At 42.6% G+C, this 23,724-nt stretch overlaps 1 protein-coding gene across 1 annotated transcript in view; it reads right to left on the bottom strand.

Moving 5' to 3' along the window:
• Positions 1-19,549, bottom strand: part of LOC109898672 (Na(+)/H(+) exchange regulatory cofactor NHE-RF1) — a 31,289-nt gene extending 11,740 nt beyond the window's left edge. Inside the window, exon 1 of the mRNA XM_031834646.1 lies at positions 18,596-19,549. Coding sequence (XP_031690506.1) covers positions 18,596-19,102 — 507 coding nt within the window. The 5' untranslated portion in view covers positions 19,103-19,549. The remainder of the gene's footprint in view (positions 1-18,595) is intronic.
• Between the last annotated feature and the right edge of the window lie 4,175 nt (positions 19,550-23,724).

Raw genomic sequence — 23,724 nt, 5'->3', positions numbered from 1 at the left:
ACTTTCTCCTTCCGCTCTCCTGGTTTCCTTTACTAGGTAGACCCTTTTAGTTCCTGGTTTCCTGTGCTAAGACAATGAATCACATTCACAGAACTTACATGAAATGATTCACATTCACAAAAAAAAAAAATCCTTTACCATTAATATCTAATAAATCCCAATATCGGGCGGCAGGTAGCCTAGAGGTATTGGGCCAGTAACCATAAGGTCGTTGGTTTGAATCTCCAAGCCATTGATCAAGACAGTTAACCCCCAACTACAACTGACGTGAACGTGAAGGGGTTGGGTTAAATACAGAAGACACATTTCAGTTGAATGGATTCAGTTGTGCCAACTGACTAGATATCCCCTTCCCTTTCCCTTCCTTCCCCTTCCCATATGTCCAGTATGCTGATATGGTATGAAATGCAGTAATAGGCTACATTTAAGACCATGACTCTGACATTGATGATCAAATCAGACAAAAAATTACACCAGAGGAAGGAAAGGTGTCTGACAGAATAGGAGGGTGTACAGAGCATGTGACTGGAGCTGTGTTAGTGTAGAGAGGACTGGGAGGGGCAGGGCAGGAGCCAGGAGGCATGGAGCCACTACCCCGGCCTGGGGAAGGGCCAGTTCCTGAGGGCCCGGACCCTGTGTTGTGTGAGCCCAGTCAGCCCAGTGAGACCAGGGCAGGACAATAGCAGGCTGGGAGGTGACCCCTGTCCTCCTGCCTCTCTGAGATGACAGGAAGACATAGCACTGTATTGTCATCCAGGAAAAAACTTGACCAAGTCCAGCTACTCCCATCCGTCGGTAAGAGAACACAAGTAGTGTCTTTTTTTAGTAAGGGGACCTTTCACAGAGTTTTACAAAGCCTCAGGGAATGTAGGTGCAGAGTTAAATACAGCACAGATATAGAACAGGAGCCAAACAAATGGCACAATCATAATCAATGTCTCTCTGACCCAACAACCCCATACGCCCCCTATTGGCCAATATAATTATTGACGTAATCAGTTTTTCCAAATACACTTTGACGAGACTTTGATTGACACCTACAGTTGAAGTTGGAAGTTTGCATTCACCTTAGCCAAATACATTTATAAACTCAGTTTTTCTCAATTCCTGACATTTAATCTTAGTAAACATTCCGTCTTAGGTCAGATAGGATAACCACTTTATTTTAAGAATGTGAAATATCAGAATAATAATAGAGATAATGATTTATATCAGCTTTTATTTCTTTCATCACATTCCGAGTGGGTCAGAAGTGTACATACACTCAATTAGTGTTTGGTAGCATTGCCTTTATATTGTTTAACTTGCTTCCCACAATAAGTTTGGTGAATTTTGGCCCATTCCTCCTGACAGAGCTGCTGTAAATGAGTCAGGTTTCACGCTTTTTCAGTTCTGCCCACAAATGTTCTATAGGTTTGAGGTCAGGGCTTTGTGATGGCCACTCCAATACCTTGACTTTGTTGTCCTTAAACCATTTTGCCACAACGGAAGTATGCTTGGGGTCATTGTCCATTTGGAAGTCCCATTTGCGACCAAGCTTTAACTTCCTGACTGATGTCTTAGAATGTGGCTTCAATATCCACAAAATGTTACTTCCTCATGATGCCATCTATTTTGTGAAGTGCACCAGCCCCTCCTGCAGCAAAGCACCCTCACAACATGATGCTGCCACCCCCGTGCTTCACAGTTGGGATGGTGTTCTTCAGCTTGTAAGCATCCGCCTTTTTTCCTCCAATCATGACGATGGTCATTATGGCCAAACAGTACTATTTTTGTTTCATCAGACTAGAGGACATTTCTCCAAATAGTACGATCTTTGGCCCCATGTGCAGTTGCAAACCGTAGTCTGGCTTTTTTATGGCAGTTTTGGAGCAGTGGCTTCTTCCTTGCTGAGTGGCCTTTCAGGTTATGTCGATATAGGACTCGTTTTACTGTGGATATAGATACTTTTGTTTCCTCCAGCATCTTCACAAGGTACTTTGATGTTATTCTGGGATTGATTTGCACTTTTCACACCAAAGTATGTTCATCTCTAGGAGACAGAACGCGTCTCCTTCCTGAGAAGTATGATGGCTGGGTGGTCCCATGGTGTTTATACTTGCATACTATTGTTTGTACAGATGAACGTGGTACCTTCAGGCGTTTGGAAATTGCTCCCAAGGATGAACCAGACTTGTGGAGGTCTACAATTTTTTTTCTGAGGTCTTGGCTGATTTCTTTAGATTTTTCCCATGATGTCAAGCAAAGAGGCACTGAGTTTGAAGGTAGGCTTTGAAATACATCCACAGGTACACCGCCAATTGACTCAAATGATGTCAATTAGCCTATCAGAAGCTTCTAAAGCCATGACATCATTTTCTGGAATTTTCCAAGCTGTTTAAAAGCACAGTCAACGTAGTGTATGTAAACTTCTCACCCACTGAAATTGTGATACAGTGAATTATAAGAGAAATAATCTGTCTGTAAACAATTGTTGGAAAAATGACGTGTCACGCACAAAGTAGATGTCCTAACCGACTTGCCAAAACTATAGTTTGTTAACACGAAATTTGTGGAGTGTTTGAAAAACGAGTTTTAATGACTCCAACCTAAGTGTATGTAAACTTCCACTGAATAATAGAGATTCTAGAATCCATCAGCCAATCACACACACACACACACACACACACACACACACACACACACACACACACTACATCAACACGGAGCAGTCATGAATGACCAATAGCCTTTGTCTTATGTAAGTTGATTGCAGTCTTAAGGAGGAGTAGAGTGCTGTATTAGCCAGTCCAATAAGTGAGTAAAAAAAGGGGGCAGGGACAGGCTGCTGGGTGGAGTGCTGTCGTCACTGAGACTCAGAACGGAAGAAGCCTTTTGTTTAAGGAATCGCACACAAAGCCTTCCCCCTTCCAACGAGCCGCAGCCTCTCCTTCTGTGGAGTAGAGGTCCAGGAAAAGACAGGCTTCCTGAAGACTCCACCTGCTTCCCGCTTTCAGGAATGGCCCAGGCAAAGCCCCTCCCCCACAACCCATACGGTCCCTCAGCCATCTCAAGACGCTTGAGATCTAACGAGTCTATCATGAAGAGACTATACTGTTCAGTAGACCATTCTCGCTGTCAAAGACAAATACTGATCCTCTCTGAGACAACATCAATAACGCATAAAGCAATAACCCTGAATTCATTACATGTCTCTGTAGGAGGAACATGTCTAGTTGGAGGAACAAAGTTGAACATGGTTGGGAGGACAGGGAGCAACAGGAGTGTGCCAAACACTGATCCTGCCAATCAGACTTAAGTTGAGTATCTGATGCATCTGATGAAACTGACAACCATCTTACATGTTAATCTGGTCTGATTCTCCTCCATGTTCTTCATTCCAGACCTCCATATAAAATATACATTCCAAACGGTGAGTAAATCAAAATCAACTGTCACAACATATTTATATAATAAATAAAAATAATAAATAATAAATACTTTAATAAGGATCAAACAAGCATATTTAGAGGGAAAGTAGAGAGAAAATTGGAAAGTATGCAGAAAAATCACATTAATTGGAACTGAATTCTCCCTGAGTAATTCTTGGTTTGGTCCCTCTCTACCCAAAGTCCTGGTTAAACTGAAAAGCTGGTTACAGTGGTTTCTCTGCTTCCTGTTTTTGGTGTGAAATCTCAGTTTTGCTACATAATTAAACACAAACTGCAAACTGTACGCCACAAATTGTACGCCACAAATCTTCCCTTCAAAATGAAGAAGAGCGACTGAGGGTGCACCTGCGTCCTTCAAACTGAAGGCTTGAAACACGGGGTCATGGAAGTCATGGTAGATAAGAAAAATACAGCATGGCTTGAGGATGTCCTTCTGGTATGTAGATCCCATTGACTGTCCACTGCACAAGTCTTACCACACATTTTACATCTTACCACACACATCCTATTCCTCTTAAGGTGAACTTTGCAGAAATTGCTCCGTCATTTCCTGGTTGCTAAAATTCAAATAGCTAGTCCTTAATGTCAGTTAATGTCACAAAACAAGCAAGTATAGTGTAGAAAATCATTGTACCATCGAAACCGCTGTGAAATATATTTTCCATAACCCAAAAATATAGTATTTAACTATTTGAAGCTGGTGTACAAAACCGAAAGTAAAAGACCCAAAAATAAAATGTAAGAAAGGGAAGCATAGAAATAGAGCACATAGAACAGATCTACCGCTTCTTAGACTTGCTTTCGATGAGAATGACAGATCTATAACTATCATTTCTATGTGCATTTGGACAGGTCTCCCAAAAAGTTACATACTGCAGCTTTAATAACAGACATTCACAGCGGAACACAGCCAGGAAGGATGAGGTCAACTGGTCAATGTTGAGCGTCCCTGCCAACCAACAGAAAGGGACCATGGCAGGGTGGCTGGGATAACAGAAGACAGTTTGTGTCGGGAGCAGGGAAGAATCTCCGGGAGGGCACGGAATCTGTGGAATCTGCTGCACACACACAAACCAGGGCCTTCTCCTGGGGAGGAAACCATGCTTCACTCCTACTGCATGTCCTGTGTGTGTGTGTACATTCAACCACTGCAGGAAGGGAGTAACGCATGGAAGATACCATAAGAACAACAGTCACCTGCAGTGGTCAGCTTTTAAAACAGCCAGCCCAAACAGCCAATTTACAGTCCCCCCCCCCCTAATAATTAATTGGGCACTAAACGGGAGAAAACACAACCCAGCTTTGGCAGAATATAGGGAATACCCATAGAAAATGCCATGGTGTGCTATTGGAATAATTAGGGTGACTGTCTGTCTGCCTCTGTATTATAAAAGTCTCCCACATGAAACCAATATTTGTTTTAGATAAGCTTAGCCGTAACCTGAGTTCAGTCTCAGATCAGAAATATTTGTCTAATCTTTTCACTCTTTATTTTGTTTTGAATGGTTCCCAGAACCTAGTTCTCTCTATCAAGGCATAATATTTGGAGAATGTGGGAGAGGAACGCTGGAAAGTAAGTCCAGCTCGGGAAAGGCTGTTACTGATTCCAAATTCTAAAAGGGAAGTGTTTGGTCATGGTAACCACTCAGGTGGGGGAAGATTACGGTGACCAACTATTACATAGTTAACATTCAATTCAATTCATTACATCATATTAAGCTTTATCTTGTTTTAGGAAATGAAATATTCCTGTGGTAATTATATACTGTAAATAGGAACACTGTGTGCTACAACTCCTGAATAGTTGTTTCTAAGCCTAAACCTTAAAACAACATGTTCCTTTAAAGCTCCCAGAGATCTCACATATGGGCACTTTGTGCTCCAATCACATTGAGTTCAGTGACCTCTCAGGAATATCCACGCTCTCATCTCTATCCCCCACACCTACATATCTACATCACCTTGTGTTCTAGATGAGGAGGTTTCTAACAGTCATAATCTCTGGGGTCTGTGGCCCCACGCAGGAACCTCATATCTCCGGTCAACTGAGAAGCAACACCTCATGAATAACAGTTAATACAGGGAGAGAAACTGAGACAACAGTTACAACACAGTTAGTATTAACATTTATGTGAATAAATGACAAGGGTTTGCAAATCCTGAATCATCAGAAATAACCATACTAGTAAGCATTTTCAAAGCAAGGGAAAGTATTGTGCTTTGTGGACCTGAGCAAACATTCCATAACTGAAGTGACAGTAAATCACCAACCTTGACTTTATACCTGTTCAGAAAACACACTCCAGCTGCAGTATGCACCCTTTCAGTTTGTTTACCAAAGTAGTAGAAGAAGAAAACGGACTACTTCAAAATGGAGATGGGCTCAATGGCGCTGCCAGTGCGCTCACAGACGCCATAATGGGAAATGTCCTCTGTCATTCTCATGGAGGGACTCACTAACACCCTCTATATGGAGGTGACAGGAGGAAGGAGAAGCAGTACCTTACCAAGAACCATCTCCATCTTCTTTTTAGGGAAGAAAAAATATTGTGATCACCATCATCTATGGCCTACGACTGTGGACACGTGGGCTCAACCAGAAGCCCTAGTTTCATATGAACAAGTGGAACAGTTTCAGTACGAACAAACACATTAAAAAACCTTGGGGTCTTACTTGAAACTGACTAAAAGCATTTGAGTCATAATTCAAAACCAGGCTTTCCCTGACTGCCAATAGTGCCAGATGTTTTACTACGGCCTGATGCAAAAATAGAACAGCCATCATGTCATCGTCATCCAGTCCAAGTCTAGGAAGGGGACCTGTGGAGCAGGTAGGTCATTGGAGAGAATGACTCTGGTTGAGCCCATTTCTTCCTTCCTGCTACGTACCGGGCTTTCAATTGCAACTAACCTCAAGCCGACACACTTCTTCTCTCTGTTTGCCTACACTCAAAAAAATGTGTATGATTATTATATACATTTTTTTAACAATACGAAACATACACAAACATCAACGACATCACACCTACCCAGACCCACCTGCTCACACTCCCCTCTCCAGCATCTGCATCCCTCTCATAGCCTCAAACTGCACCATCCTGTTTCTCTTCGTCGCCCACGCACTTTCAACATTTAGATAATAAAGCAATTGACCTTTCCATGGTTTTAACGATGGAGGATTGGTTGATTTCCAGTTAAGTATATACGTTTTTTCAAGATGAGAAGAGAATTGTCCAACCCATTGGATATCTCACTACACCCCCATACGCCATGTCTTGAAATATGAAGACAGACGGATTAAAAGTAGATTTAGATGGTAATACTTATGAAGGTCAACTTTCTAACTCCACCCACAACTTCCAGATTTAAAGCATTCCCAGAAGGCATAGATTATTGAGTCATTGTTAGATTTACAATTAAGACATGACTCTGCTGTTGTGCTGTAGAATGTGAATTTCGTCTGCATTCACTCTACTGAGGGCCAGAAAACCACTGTAGGTCTACTGCACACACTAACTAACCAACCAGCCTGAACATGCTAACAAACCAACGCACACACCAACAAGCAAACCTGTAAAAAGGTGCTATCTATAACCTAAAAGGTTTCTTCGGCTGTCCCCATTGGAGAACCCTTTGTATAACACTTTTTGGTACTAGGTAGACCCTTTTAGTTCCAGGTAGAACCCTTTTGGGTTATAGATCCCTTTCCACAGAGGGTTCTACATGGAACCCAAAAGGGTTCTACCTGGAACCAAAAAGGGTTCTCCTATGGGGACAACTGAAGAACCCTTTTGGAACCCTTTTTTATAAGAGTACAGTTTATCTACACACAACTGTTAACCCGCATCATTAAGCCTGATATGTTCCACTATCTGCAGCTGCTGGTGATGCTTCTTTCTTAATCTATCTCTTCTGAAAGTTACAGATTTGACAACCCCCACCCAGAGCATGATATAACCCAGTTCACCTTAACACACGACCCCCACAGGAAGCAGTATATGCCAGATAAGGTACAGTATCACCACAGCTTCTGTTAAACTGGCACCACACCGTTGCAACACCTCAAACATACTCCTGACAAAGAACGGTCACTAAAACTGACTGACCTTGTTTATACCTGGGAGGCATAAACCAACCAAAATCACTTATTTCATTCTTTTGTAGCTGTTTTCAGTTCATACTTACCTGATATTAACCCATATTTACTATTTACCTAAACCCAAGGTCAAGAGAGCTTCACTGTCTCTTCAGCACCTGAGTCAATGATTGACAGCAGAAATGTCATCCCATACAAACCTGATCTGATGTGGAGAGCTGTAAAACATCATGATGAGCTCTAGTAAAATATATCAAAGGTTAATGATCTCAGGCAATTTGCATTGTCCATCCTCTCATTCTCTTCCCCTGACCATATTTGACACAGAGGGCCTTTCTAATGGAACACTAAGGCAGCTGTCAAAATCACCACCTCACCAGCTTGAAAACAGCTTCATACACCATGCCAGTGGCTGCCACTCTGCCAGATGCCTGGTTCATATTTTCCCCATGTGAAGCCAGTGGAGGACTGAAGTGTAACTACTGTGTATTCACCAGGACATCATCCTATTGTAGCCGGGTAACGTGTGTCATTATTACTACAGAATGCCAGGGTCTCTGAGTGACTCAACTACAGGGCAACATCCAGGAAAAATACTAATGTTAAATCATGTTATTCTTAAGCAGTAAGGCCCGCCCGGGGGGGTGTGGTATATGGCCAATATACCATGGCTAAAAGGGCTGTTCTTAAGCACGACGCAACGTGGAGTGCCTGGATACAGCCCTTAGTCGTGGCATATAGGCAATATATCACAACAACCTGAGGTGCCTTATTGCTATTATAAAACTGGTTACCAATGTAATAATTGCAATTTTTTGTCATACCCTTGGTATACGGTCCGATGCATTCAGGGTTTGAACCACCCACTTTGTAATTCATGGTAACGCCATACAAGAGATATTCTACTGCAGCTGTAATGGACAGAGAATGTGTCTTGCTCTGCCAGAAAGGCATTGGCTCTCGCAGAGTTTTCCATGCTGCACATGGCTGCATTATGTGCCATCGATAATGTCCAAAGTCTAGGCACCCTCCTCTGCCACGCGCCCCGCAAATCATCAACCCAGGCATTCCGCACTCAGCAGTCCTCTATCTACAGTAGATCTGTCCTGCAGTCAGCCCACTGCTACCGCCTGCTACCACAGCAACGTTTAAACAGGGCCTCTAACTCCTGGGCTTTTAATAAGTGGTAGAAAGCTGAGCAACACCCCTTGATCAGGTGAAAGAATAACCTCAGAGATGACAAAGTCAAAAGCTCCATGGTTACTCAGTGGTATAGGACAAATCCTTAGCCTCGTGATTGTCATGTGTAATTTTGACAAGAGCTTAGTTTAATGACCCTTTCAAACCCCTATAGGGGCGAGAGTTAATACGTTTCTGACTGACAAACTCACTGTTGTAAACCTGGTTTTTCAGTCGGTGTGGCAGGGGTGAACAATGCACCCTACTGTCCAGTGGTGTAAAGTACTTCAGTAAAAATACTTTACAGTATTACTTACATTTTTGACAACTTTTACTTCACTACATTCCTAAAGAAAATAATGTACTTTTTACTACATACATTTTCCTTGACACCCAAAAGTACTTGTTACAATTTGAATGCTACAGGACAGAAGAAAATGTCCAACTCACACACTTATCAAGAGAACATCCCTGGTCTTCCTCCTGCCTCTGATCCTGCGGACTCACTAAACACAAATCCTTTGTTTGTAAATTATGTCTGTGTGTTGGCGTGTGCCCCTGGCTATACATAAATAACAAAACAAGACAAATGTGCCGTCTGGTTTGCTTAACATAAGAAATTAGAAAGGATTTATACTTTCACTTTTGATACTCAAGTATATTTTAGAAATTACATTTACTTTTGATACTTAAGTATACTTAAAACCAAATACTTTTAGACTTTTATTCAAGTAGTATTTTACTGGCTGACTTTCATTTTTACTTGAGTCATTTTCTATTGAGGTATTTTCACTTTTACTCAAGTATGACAATTGGGTCTTTTTCCACCACTGCTTACTGTCCACCTCTATTTGAAGTTGGAACATACTGGGCACCTGTGGGATGGCTCTGCCAAGGGTTCAAATTAAAAGTCACTCGTAGTGGGTTCGCTAAAAATAGTAGATCATTGTCAATCACAACAATTATGGGGGGATGCCCATGTTGATATTTTAACACTAATGGGTGGGTGTGCCCTGATTAGGTACTGAAGTGCCCGGCATCCCCAGACATCCTTTCCATTCAAATCTCTAGTTCTGTCTCTTCTCAGGACACACATTTCCAAAGCAGCTGTCCCTCCTCCATCCCTATGGCTCTCTATCAGTGTGTTAGTATCAGTGTGTTAGTCCTACCCTATCAGGTACCAGGCCTTAGGAGTCAACATGGTTTATCTGTGAGGCCATGCTTCCTGACTCTGAACTCCACCCAACGAGTTGCAGGCACACAAAATGTCTCCCACATCCAACTGAGCCCAGCCCCAGGGAACCTGTCACTGCACAGATTGACAGAGACAATGATGAAGATTAGATCATACTGCTAGCTCAGAGGGGAGAGGAAAAGGGCTAGGAAAGGATGAGAGGGATGAATAAGTGAAAGAGAACGTTGTGACATCCTGTGTGGCGTCATTCAGGCTGTGGATGGTCAACATGTGACAAACATTTGCTCACACTTTGCTGTCAGACTGTAGTCAGCTTTGATAACATAACCAAGCTCACCAACACTGCAGAAACCAACATCATACACCCACGATGGTAGAATATATTATACCCCTGGCCTTTCATACCTCCATAGAATCCCTTTCAGACAGAACACACACAGTATAAACACTATGCCTGTATGTATAAACACTATGCCTGTATGTATAAACACTATGCCTGTATGTATAAACACTATGCCTGTACTCTGTGGTGTCATCGCTGGGCACGCGGAGGGTGCGGCCCTTTCTCTCATTGTCCCTCAAGGAGGGGTTATGAACCCTGAGGGGTATGGAATGAGAAATGGAATGTGGCATTGTATTTCTACCTTGCACATTCTTCCATTGCAAAACTACCATTCCAGTGTTTTACTTGCTATATTGTATTTACTTTGCCACCATGGCATTTTTCACCTCATTTGCTCACATTGTATATAGACTTGTTTATACTGTATTATTGACTGTATGTTTGTTTTACTCCATGTGTAACTCTGTGTCGTTGTATGTGTCGAACTGCTTTGCTTTATCTTGGCCAGGTCGCAGTTGTAAATGAGAACTTGTTCTCAACTTGCCAACCTGGTTAAATAAAGGTAAAATAAAAACATAAATAAAAAACATCTAAACCCTTATTAGAGAAGCAGATGTACGGGACTGACCGTAGAGCCTAGAGGGGGTGTGTAAGACAGAGTTAGTTACATAATACACTCACAAGCTCCTGAACTCTTACCCTCTACAAACAAATACACACGCATTTACACAAGTTGACACCACACACACAAGTTGGCACAACCTACTCTCACACACACACACACACACTGACTGCACAGTACACAAATAAATGGATCCGTCTATTGAAACACAATGAATCCTGTGACCCTGTGTTTAGACCTCCACCCTGTCTCTCTTGTCATGTTGACCGTTTCCTCTGGAACACACTGCTCAACAAAGAGGAGGGAAGGAAAGGGTGACTCCCAAACATTCTCACACACACACACACACACACACACGTGATTAAGAAAATACACATGAAGACAGACACCCTACACGCGACCACACATCAAAAACAATGGGGTAGTCCTCCAGTACCCCCAAACAGCACACATTTTTGCTGTAGCACCAGACAAACTCACCTGATTCAACTGACTGAGGGCTTGATGATTAGTTGACAAGTTGAATCAGGTGTGCTTGTCTGGGCTAGCTGTTAGAGATAATGGAGGCCTGGAGATGGGAAACACTGCTCTAGTCTACCAGATTTGACCAAAGTTACAAGGAATGCCATCAACTACAGTTAGAGGTTTGACTTTGACTTAAACAGCCCACTTTAGTTAGCATGTTATCCACTAGCATGAACAACACTTTACTGTGTGTATACTGTAGACCAGGGGTACTCAACTCTGACCCTATGAGGTCCGGAACCTGCTGCTTTTCTGTTCTACCTGATCATTATTTGCACACACCTGGTGTCCCAGGTCTAAATCAGTCTCTGATTAGAACTTTTGAGAAAAAAATTGTGGAACATGCTCGAGGTCCAGAGTTGAGTTTGAGGGCTGTAGACTATAGTAATTGTAGAGAAATGAAAGTAATAAAGACTAGGAGTTTTCATTGTGACCAGGAGAGTCAACCCATTGTGGAGATTAGCAGAGGAGGGGGATGAGGGGGAAAGGGGATTGAGGGGGAGGGGGTCTGTCTGACTCTCTCTTAGTCCAACAACAATGACAGGAAACCAGCCTAAGCTTTCTGGAGTCTATGTGCTGGCCAAGGCCCCAGGAAAAGATTCCCACAGAAGCAAGCTACGCTAATGAGATTTAAAGAGCCAGTCACAAACTAAGGTGTGGCTGCCCGTTTCCTAAAATATGTATTTTTATTTTACCTTTTATTTAACTCGGCAAATCAGTTAAGAACAAATTCTTATTTTACAATGACGGCCTAGGAACAGTGGGTTAACTGCCTGTTCAGGGGCAGAACGACAGATTTTTACCTTGTCAACTCAGGGATTTGATCTTGCAACCTTTCAGTTACTGGCCCAACGCTCTAACCACTAGGCTACAGTAGCCTAAGCAAATCAGGCATGAACAAATTCTTATTTTACAATGACGGCCTACCGTCATAAGAGAAGTTCATGAGGAGTTGACATATTTTCTTTAAATGGAATAGGACAATGTTATTGAACAGCCATTGTTGATTGTATGGCATCAGCGTCTGGTTGAATAGTTGGTAAAGCTAACATAAATAATGTCAGGCTTTGTGTCGTAACTTGAACATGGTGAGGTACACCCAGAGACTTGGTCTGGAATACATAACTATAACCCAGTAAATAAACTATTACCCACTATAGGTCAAACCCACTAAATAATCCACCAGGAATGCTTAAAGAAAAGCCCTGGTTTCAAATATCTTTACGAGTTGCTCGCTCCTCTGTCACCAGATTAAACCATTTAATTAAAGCCATTGTCAACCCACGCACTCCATTCTGTGGGAGATGAAACCATATAGAGAGAGAATCCTCCTACGCAGTCACTGACGTGGGATATTCCTATGCCTGAGGAACCATGTTTTGCTATAACAAAAGCCTCTCCCCACTATGGCACACCACAAGGGCCAAAAAGCCTAGAGGCAGTGGGTGTGTCAGTGGTTGATCCATGCTCTTTAATAAGCAGTTTTTATATGAATGAGTAGATTACAGGCTTGGTATCTGGTAGAAACCTGGTGGAAACAGACAGCCAACTGGCATATGTCTATAGGCCTGTCTGCATGTTGCTGCTCTCCAGGCAAAGTCTCTATGCTACTGTTCTCTACAGACTTCCTCCAAGACATGGAACACACACAACGGCCCCTCCCTGAACAGCACAACTCTCAGCCTACTAGTCACAGTTGATTTCATCTGACACACGGAGGACTCTTTCTCTCCTGTAATTTGCCATTAAAAACAGGCTTATGTAACCAGGCAGTCATTCATGAGGACTCCAGAAGCACCAAGCTGACTGACTGGAAGGCATCCTCCTCAGTCTCCCAGTGGAATCTCAATAGATCAAAGCCTCTCGGTTGATGTGGGCTTTCCTCAAAAGCAAATGGAGGGAATTAGGTGCCTCACGCACACAAACCAATAACAACACAAACAGATAAGATAAATACTGTGGATAGAAAATAAACTTAAAGACTCAACTCAAGGCATGCATCAGATGTTTAGAGTGACAGATCCCATAGGATCCAGCCAGTATGACAAGACGCACCTAAATCTATTAACGATGTAATAAGGGCTTTGAATCCAATGGCTTGTTGTGTGTGCAGTGGCCACGTAAATGGCTATCAGAGAAGGAATAGACAATCAAACTCAGAGTTCTGGAAAGATTATCTCTGTCCTTGGTTTCTAACAACAGAGAAGACTGCAATTCCTGATTTCATTCAAAACATTCCATCTCTACTTTCCTCCTCTCCATTGCTTCACACCCGTTTCTCACTTTGCCTCTCACACACACAGACCAACACTCAACATGGATAGCACACACCACATCAGTGTAACCAAGGCAACTCCTCCTTGATTTCCAAAGAGGGCGTTCCGCTTGGTCCCCTCTTCTGTTTTTCTTCAAAGACAGGGACAGGCAGTTGCTAAAGACATCAGTGAGACTGTTAAACCAACATGCTATGTATTCAGCACCCAGGCCATGTGTGTGTGTGTGTGTGTGTAATGTCACACTGACTGCATGGGCCAGGGTAGAGGAATGCCGGACAGGATGCAGGCAGAAAATTCCTGGAACATAGTAATATCGTCTAAGCCTGAGTTGTAAAACTGCCAGTGTTCTTATATATAGGCTTACCACTTATGATCTTCTCAACCTTCAAGCATTAAAGCAGTAGGTTGAGTTTCTTTAAAGGTGCAATGCAATGGTTTATATCTCAATATGAAATCATTTCTATGTAACAATGAAGTAACATACTGTGATTATTTTTAACCATTTTAATTGAATACAAACTAAAATAGCTTCTTAGCAAAGAGCAATTTCACAGGCCATATTTTTGCTCGAAATGCTGTCAATAACAGCTGAAATCTGAAATGTATCTGTTATTGACAGAGAGGATTAGACCTCTCTTTCTTATTGGTCTATTAACTCATTTACCACCTGATGTCACCAGGCAGGCCAAAACTCCATCCCACCAAAACAGGCTGACATTTCAGGATGATCTTTTTTTATTTTTTTATTTGACCCCTTTTTCTCCCCAATTTCGTGGTGTCCAATTGTTGTAGTAGCTACTATCTTGTCTCATCGCTACAACTCCCGTACGGGCTCGGGAGAGACAAAGGTTGAAAGTCATGCGTCCTCCGATACACAACCCAACCAAGCCGCACTGCTTCTTAACACAGCGTGCATCCAACCCGGAAGCCAGCCGCACCAATGCGCCGGAGGAAACACCGTGCACCTGGCCACCTTGGTTAGCGCACACTGCGCCCAGCCCGCCACAGGAGTCGCTGGTGCACGATGAGACAAGGAAACCCCTACCGACCAAGCGCTCCCTAACCCGGGCGATGCTAGGCCAATTGTGCATCGCCCCACGGACCTCCCGGTCGCGGCCGGTTACGGCAGAGCCTGGGCGCGAACCCAGGGACTCTGATGGCACAGCTGGCGCTGCAGTACAGCGCCCTTAACCACTGCGCCACCCGGGAGGCCAGTGGTTAAATACACAGTATTATTCCAACCTCATAGTGTGGAAATAAATATAAAACAGAGTAAAATCACATGTTTGCCTGCACTGGGCCTTTAAACTGTCAAGTAATGTATTCTCTCTAACTATTTCATTTAGAAAGCAAGCAAACACACTAGAAACCAGGGAAACATTAAATGTCCAATATGAAAACTATAATTCAACCAATGAAATATGAGCGGTACAGAAGTGGGCTTGTTTGTTCACGGAACACTTCCTTCTGATGTGCGTTAGTGTTAACTATAATACCACAACTCCATTAGGCCATCTGGGTGAGTTAGAAAGGTAACAGAGGAACAATCGGTGTGTTCAACAACACAACTGCGGCTGTTTTTCTATGGTGCTTGAGTACTTTTCCAGGACATGTAGATGCTCTACAAGTGAGGGCCATTTACAGTAATACATTTACATGTACATTAATACACAGTACATTGTTTCCATGAGCTCCAATTGCTCTAGTCTATAGAGTTAACTAATGTGATATTGTGGTCTGATGTGCTGTAACATGTTCAGCTGTTGAGGGGATCTGATAGATTGTTCAACATTGCACAACAGTATTTCTGTGCCTTTATGTGGCACAAGTCCTCTACCTTCCACAGTCATGTCTGTCACCGGGCCCTTGACTGGGCCTCTGACTTGTAGTGTTAACATACAGCACTGATAAGAGATGAGGCTGACGCAGCATTTAACTACCCTGCAGACTCAGAGTCACAGCAGGGCCTATAGGTGGGGTGGACTTGCTGTGTTTTTGGATATTGGGACGAAACATGGAAGTTAAGGGTGAGGGAAACAGGGTTCTCATAAGGTTTCTTAGATGACCAACATTACCTTCCCTGCAAGTTAAGAGATTAAAACGTGTTAGAAATCCTGCTCTTAATATTGATTAATGTAATGAGAGCACAGTGGGTTACTGCTTTATTGGAAGTGTAATGGTGGAGGAGTTTAAGTCACAAACATGTCAACTGTATCCGGTACACATAGTATACACAGGATATGCAGGATGTATAGGAGCCCCTTGGAGCAGCCCATAAGATGCTGCACATGTGTCTGGCTGGCGGCAACCTGTCCAACACATGAGTGGGCTGGTAATGGCTGGGCACTGCAGGGTATGGTAGTGAGACTGTTGTTTAGACTGTTATGGTAGCAAATCACTCAGCAGTGAGATTCACTCGGAGCCACATTGGAACACAAAGACCCAAACAGACAGTGCAGTGTCAGTGAAGAAGTCTGGGTTATTATGTCACAGCAATAGAGGAACCAGAGAGAGGGGCTGGGAGGGGCTGGGAGAGGACCAGGGGTAAACATCCGGGACACAGGGGGCACAGATGTTCTGGAGTGCCCCTCTTTTCTTCAATGTTTGAATGAACCCACGTCATGCATGCTGTTAGCTAGAGGGTATTAAGAGGACGTGAAGACTAAATGTAGTCCCTTAAAGAATAAATAAAGTTAGAAACGGCTATTGAACAATGTGAGGAGCATTTGAAGAGTTTATTTATCCACAATTTTTGTGTGTGGTTTTTTTGTGTTTTCTTTCACAACAAATGATTGTTTATTGGTACCTTCATGTGTGTGTAAAAGATTACTGTTCTCAGATTTCAAAAATATATATCATATTCAAACGTGTTATTTATTTGGAATGTTTGTAAACTGTGTATTTGACCGTGATATAGTGCCTTCTGAAAGAATTCACACCCCTTGACTTTTTCCACATTTTGTTGTGTTACAAAGTGGTATTAAAATAGATTAAATTGTATTTCTTTTGTCAACGATCTGTGTTTACCTCCATTCCCATTCCCTTTTTTATCCTGAAAAACTACCCCGTCTTTAACGATTACAAGCATACCCATAACATGATGCAGCCACCACTGTGCTTGAAAATATGGAAAGTGGTACTCAGTAATGTGTTGTATTGGATTTGCTCCAAACATAACAGTTTGTATTCAGGACAAAAAGTTGCTTTGCCACATTTTTTGCAGTATTACTGCAAACCGGATGTATGTTTTGGAAAATTGTTATTCAGTACAAGGTTTCTTCTTTTCACTCTGTCCATTAGGTTAGTATTGTGGAATAATTACAATGTTTCTGATCCATCCACCGTGTTCCCCTATCACAGCCATTCAACTCTGTAACTGTTTAAAGTCACCATTGCCGTCCTGGTGAAATCCCTGAGTGGTTTCCTTTCTTTCCGGCAACTGAGTTAGGAAGGATGCCTGTATCGTTGTAGTGACTGGGTGTATTGATACACCATCCAACATGTAACTTTAACATTGTAACTTCACAATGCTCAAAGGGATATTCAATGTCTGCTTTTACAATAGGTGCCCATCTTTGCGAGGCATTGGAATTCCTCCCTGGTCTTTGTGGTTGAATCTGTGTTTGAAATTCACTGCTCGACTGAGGAACCTTACAGTACTTGTATGTGTGGGGTTCAGAGATGAGGTAGTAATTCTAAAATAATGTTTAACACTGCACACAGAGTGAGTCCATGCAACTTATTATGTGACTTAAGCAAATGTATACTACTGAACTTATTTAGGCTTACTGACTCGAGAAATGTCAGCTTTCATTTTTTATTAATTTGTGCTTATACACTTTACCCCATAATGTCAAAGTGGAATTATGAGGTAAAGTGTATAAGCCAGTGACAACAAATCTAAACTAAATCCATTTTAAATTCAGGCTGTAAAACAACCAAATGTGGAATAAGTCAAGGGGTGTGAATACTTTGTGAAGGTGCTGTATGTGGCTGTAAGGCGCTGTATGTGGCTGTAAGGCACTGTATGTGGCTGTAAGGCACTGTATTTGGCTGTAAGGCGCTGTATGTGTCTGTAAGGCGCTGTATGTGGCTGTAAGGCGCTGTATGTGGCTGTAAGGCGCTGTATGTGGCTGTAAGGCGCTGTATGTGGCTGTATGTGGCTGTAAGGCGCTGTATGTTGATCTGGATAAGATGAATATAATGTCAAATCTAAATGTTTTACATACAGATCTCATATAATAAAAATAACTCAATTAAATATTCATATCACAAATGTATCATTTGTTCAGTTCTTTAATAAACTAAATGTTATTTGTTAAATGTGACTGTGTAAAACCTAGCAGTACTACTTATTTCTCTGAGAGTGAGGCGGATGTCAATGTCAAGTGTCAGTTCTTTTTCAAACCTCAGAACAACAACACAAAAAATGTTGTTGCCCTTTCCCCCCAAATGTGTGTGGTGTGCAGCATCACTGTCAAATTAACTTGAACCCAAGGCTGAAGCAGATTGTTTGTGTGTGTGTCCCGCCCATACCCCCCACCACCACCCACAACAAATGTGCAGCCAACTGACTCGCCTACAACCTGCTATCTCTGCCAAAACTGCTACAATGAAGAGAGTGGGAATATTGGGCTTTGCAGCTGACCATATTCATTATTATTTTCACAGTGCACTTATACAAAAGGAGACTGAAACATTTAAATAATCTAATTACATTGCTGGTGAATAAATGGATGAATTAAAAAAACATCTCATTCGTTTAATTGAAATCCCTAGGACAGTGTCAGTGGTACTATTACGCAAACTGTAACTGAATCTGTAGTGTATATTTGCAGAATATAGCTTACTGTGAACACCAGGCTACATCAATGAACCAAAATAAGAATTTAATTGATTATTCAGGTTTTGCACTTTGGCACACTCACCTTCTCAGAGTTGATGCTTAGCTTTTTCTCAACATGGCTATGGAGCTCTACGTGGCCATGGTGATCTCCGTTATTTCCCGGGATGGGTGTGGATTCTCTCGGTGTCCCGCATGGTGTCCCGTTCTCCTTAACGTCTTCGCTTTCTGACTCGTCGTCGCTGGGTAAAGGAATGGGCTCCGTGACATATTCTTTGAGACACTTCATCTTGTGTTTTTTCAACAGTTGCTCAGTGTCCTGGTCGACAACAATGAGCTCGAGCTGGCCCACCGTGGCTTTTATCCGGGACACAACCTGTTGATGGCTCTCGCTCTCCACGTTCTCCCCGTTCACGAACACCAGTCGGTCCCCCGCGCGAACCCCAGAAGTTTCCGACGGACTGTCGGGCTCCACAAGCCGTATGAACTGCCCGGTCTTACCCTTCTCACCGTGGAGATGGAACCCATAACCATTGTCCCCTTTCTCCAGCAGGCAGAGTCTTGGCCGATTATCTTCACTTTTGCTGGGCATAGTTTCTGCTATTTATTTCACCAATTCAACCCGCTTGTGAGAATGATCGTTCACTAGCTGAAAGTTGCCAAGTAAACTCAGTTTGGGATGCTGAGCACGAGTGGTACCCGTCAACAGGAATATCTCTACCGTTCTCAAGGAAGAGCGTCTGGCATCCAATCGGTCTGTTTATAAGGTGCCGTCCGTGGTGACTGGATGTCACCCGCAGTCGCAACTCACTTTCAAAAGCAACTCCTAAACTTTGTGCATACAGGGGATGTATGCCAACCCGAGATGTGTCGCCCAAACCTGAAGTTCTACTAACTATATGTATGCGTTGACTTTTCTCCAAAACTCTATTCTCTAATCTGACACTGAATTAAACTCAGTAGACTACTTTATAAAGGTCAGTGACGTAGGTGGAGAAGACAGATGGTAACACCAATCACTACTCAAATACCCCAGGAGGAGGGAGGCTGCATGGTGCATGCATGCTATTGGCCCTAATGATCGACAAGTGCATGCACAAAAATGATTGCTGCTGCTGCCATGTTGTGACAAATGCATGTGGTCCTTCTGCAAACATATGGTACTGTATCACAGGAGGTTGGTGGTACGGTATCAACAACATCAAACATATGGTACTGTATCACAGGAGGTTGGTGGTACGGTGTCAACAACATCAAACATATGGTACTGTATCACAGGAGGTTGGTGGTAAGGTATCAGCAACATCAAACATATGGTACTGTATCACAGGAGGTTGGTGGTACGGTATCAACAACATCAAACATATGGTACTGTATCACAGGAGGTTGGTGGTACGGTATCAACAACATCAAACATACGGTACTGTATCACAGGAGGTTGGTGGTACGGTATCAACAACATCAAACATATGGTTTCCAGGTGTTTGATGCCATTCTATTCGCTCAGTTCCAGACATTAGTATGAGCCGTCCTCCCCTCAGCAGCCTTCACTGTACTGCATATTCCTGATGTTGAAATATGTTTTCTACTTATAGAATACACATATTATGCTCAGGAGAAGACATCTGCATTTGCCACATGTGCTCCTTCTCTCTCCCTCCCCCTCACTCTATGTCTGTCTGTCTCTGTGAGAACACACATTCACTGACAGACAGAACCTCTTCTGAATAGGCCTACCTCACCACCCTGCAATTCTGAAGAAATACAAACCTTTATGTGGAAGGAAGGGGCCTAGACCCTCCTTGAGAAATGCTATATTACATCATCACTAAAACGGCAAGAACCTCACTGAACCAAAACCACAGCAGAGTTGTTACTTCTCTATACTGGGACATTTACCAGGTACACTTATCAATGCATGGTAATGTCCTTAATATAATATATTGATGACTCACTATAATTTATTGATGACTCACTCATAAGCCTATCATCTCAAACTATGTATACAGAAAGGCTGATGGTCAGGTGCTAAGTGATGTTTCTGAGGAATTAATGATTCTTGTTTGTATTTGATTTAATCGTTGGTACAGCTGTACAACTGTGTGGAGGAGGACAAGTTCCATGGAGGTTTCACTGCCTTTAAAAATCAACGAATCCCTTTGAAAACGGCCTATGTGGCATTGATATGAGTCAGAAACAGTGTGTCAAAATGGACTACAAAGTGTAAATAGGATAATTTTGGTCATAAAGTCAGTCTTGTCTAAAACTGAGTGTGGAACATCCGTGCGTCACAACTGGTAATGAAGGTTGGGTTTTGATTTGACGAGTTTCATTTTCCTACTAACATGGGGTGAACAGCTGCAGTGATTGCTCTCCATCCAATAGCATAGACAATGAGACAGACCTGCCCAGCAGCTCCGACTTTGTTTACATACGACAACGTGTGTTGCATTTCTTTACTTGAGAAATACTGTACCACACACTTCATTCAGTTAGATGTAAAATCACGCAACTAAAACATCCTAGGTAAAAACGTCAAAAATAATTACATATTTCTTGAGTAATATTAGATTTATTATGGGGATTTTGAGGAAGTGAAATAGGCTTCTCATGGCGGACAAACATCATTAACCAAACGCAGAATCGGTCAGGAAACACCCCAAGACTGAAATCTTGTTTTTCTACAGAAAAACACACCTGCCAATCAGCGTGTTCAGTGGCTCTTTAACAAGTCAAACTGAGCCAGCAGTGGTAAATAGCGTAACGCCCTGTTATTATTTGAAAAGAAATGCTGTCACCTGGTGGGAGGCAACTTCAGTACATCACATCCCATCCACCTACAGCAGGGATCATCAACTAGATTCAGCCGCTGGCCGATTTTCTCTGGAGCGGTTGGTTGGGGGCTGGCACATGATTACAAATCATTTGTAGACTGCAAAAAGCCCAAACATGTTTGACTAAAACATAATACTTTCAAACCTTACTTTCATTTATATACGATCATGTGTCTCTATTATGCGTGATAATACTTAGGTACATATATCTTATATTAAAATCACTTGAAGCTGGTTTCCTGGTATTTTTACTCTTCTATGTCCAACAATGGAAATTCAAACCAAGAAATATTTATATACAGTACCAGTCAAAAGTTTGTGAAATGCTTGCTTACAAGCCCTTAACCAACAATGCAGTTTTATGAAAAACAAGTGTTAAGTAAAAAATATATAAGTAAAAAAATTAAAGAGCAGCAGTAAAATAACAGTAGCGAGGCTACATTTATTTTATTTTACTAGGCAAGTCAGCTAAGAACAAATTCTTATTTTCTATGATGGCCTAGGAACAGTGGGTTAACTGCCTGTTCAGGGGCAGTACGACAAATTTGTACTTTGTCAGCTCAGGGGTTTGAACTTTCTGGTTACTAGTCCAACGCTCCAACCACTAGGCTACCCTGCCACCCCATATACAGGGGGTACCTTTACAGAGTCAATGTGCGGGGGCACAGGTTAGTCAATGTAATTGAGGTAATGTGTACATGTAGGTAGAGCTAATGTGACAATGCATGAATAATAAACAGAGAGTAGCAGCGGAGTAAAATGGGGGGGGGATTTGATTAGCTGTTCAGGAAACTTATGGTTTGGGGATAGAAACTGTTAAGATAGTTTGTTGGTGATGTGAATGCCAAGGAACTTGAAGCTCTCAACCTGCTCCACTACAGCCCCGTCGATGAGAATGGGAGCATGCTTGGTCCTCCTTGATGGTGTTGGAGTCGTGCCTGGCCATGCAGTCAAGGATGAACAGGGAGTACAGGAATTGACTGAGCATGCACCAGAGGGGCCCCTGTGTTGAGGATCAAAGTGGCAGATGTGTTGTTACCTACCCTTACCACCTGGGGTCAGCCCGTCAGGAAGTCCAGGATCCAGTTGCAGAGGGAGGTGTTTGGTTCCAGGGTCCTTAGCTTAGTGATGAGCTTTGAGCGCACTATGGTGTTGAACGCTGAGCTGTAGTCAATGAATACCATTCTCATATAGGTGTTCCTTTTGTCCAGGTGGGAAAGGGCTGAGAGGAGTGCAATAGAGATTGCGTCATCTGTGGATCCTTTGGGGCGGTATGTAAATTGGAGTGGGTCTAGGGTTTCTCTGAGAATGGTGTTGATGTAAGCCATGACCAGCCTTTCAAAGCACTTCATGGTTACAGACGTGAGTGCAACGGGTCGGTAGTCATTTAGGCGGCAGGTTACCTTAGTGTTTTTGGGCACAGGCACTATGGTGGTCTGCTTGAAACATGTTGGTATTACAGACTCAGACAGGTAGAGGTTGAAAATATCAGTGAAGACACTTGCCAGTTGGTCAGCACATGCTCGGGGGAGTACACATTTGTGAATGTTGAGCAGTTTAAAGGTCTTACTCACATTATCTACAGAGAGCGTGATCACACAGTTGTCCAGAACAGCTGATGCTCTCATGCATGCTTCAGTGTTGCTAGCCTTGAAGCGAGCATATAAATAATTTAGCTCATCTGGTTCGGCTCATGTCACTGGGCAGCTCACGGCTGTGCTTCCCTTTGTAGTCTGTAATAATTTGCAAGCCCTACCACATCCGACGAGCATCGGAGCCGGTGTAGTATGATTCAATCTTAGTCCTGTATTGACACCTTGCCTGTTTGATGGTTCATCGGAGGGCATAGCAGGGTTTATTATAAGCGTCTGGGTTAGAGTCCTACTCCTTGTAGTGTCAGCTCTACCCTTTAGTTGAGTGTGGATGTTGCCTGTAGTCAATTACTTCTGGTTGGGGAATGTACGTACGGTCACTGTGGGGACGACGTCATCGATGCACTTATTGATGAATCCAGTGACTGATGTGGTGTACTCCTCAATGCCAACGGAAGAATCTCAACCACCTTCATGAGATAGTCTCCTGGAATGCATTTCAATTAACAGGTGTGCCTTGTTAAAAGTTAATTTGTTGAATTCCTTTCCTTCTTAATGCGTTTGAGCCAATCAGTTGTGTTGTGACAAGGTAGAAGTAGTATACAGAAGATAGCCCTATTTGGTAAAAGACCAAGGTTATATTATGGCAAGAACAACTCAAATGAGCATGGAGAAATAACAGTGCATCATTATTTTAAGACATGAAGCTCAGTCAATGCGGAAAATTCCAAGACCTTTGAAAGTTTCTTCAAGTGCAGTCGCTAAACCCATCAAGCACTGTAAGGAAA

This window comes from Oncorhynchus kisutch, linkage group LG10 (genome assembly GCF_002021735.2).
Source record: "Oncorhynchus kisutch isolate 150728-3 linkage group LG10, Okis_V2, whole genome shotgun sequence".
Taxonomy (NCBI): domain Eukaryota; kingdom Metazoa; phylum Chordata; class Actinopteri; order Salmoniformes; family Salmonidae; genus Oncorhynchus; species Oncorhynchus kisutch.
Note: the sequence above shows the minus strand (reverse complement) of the source record. Positions and strands in the feature narration are given on the sequence as shown.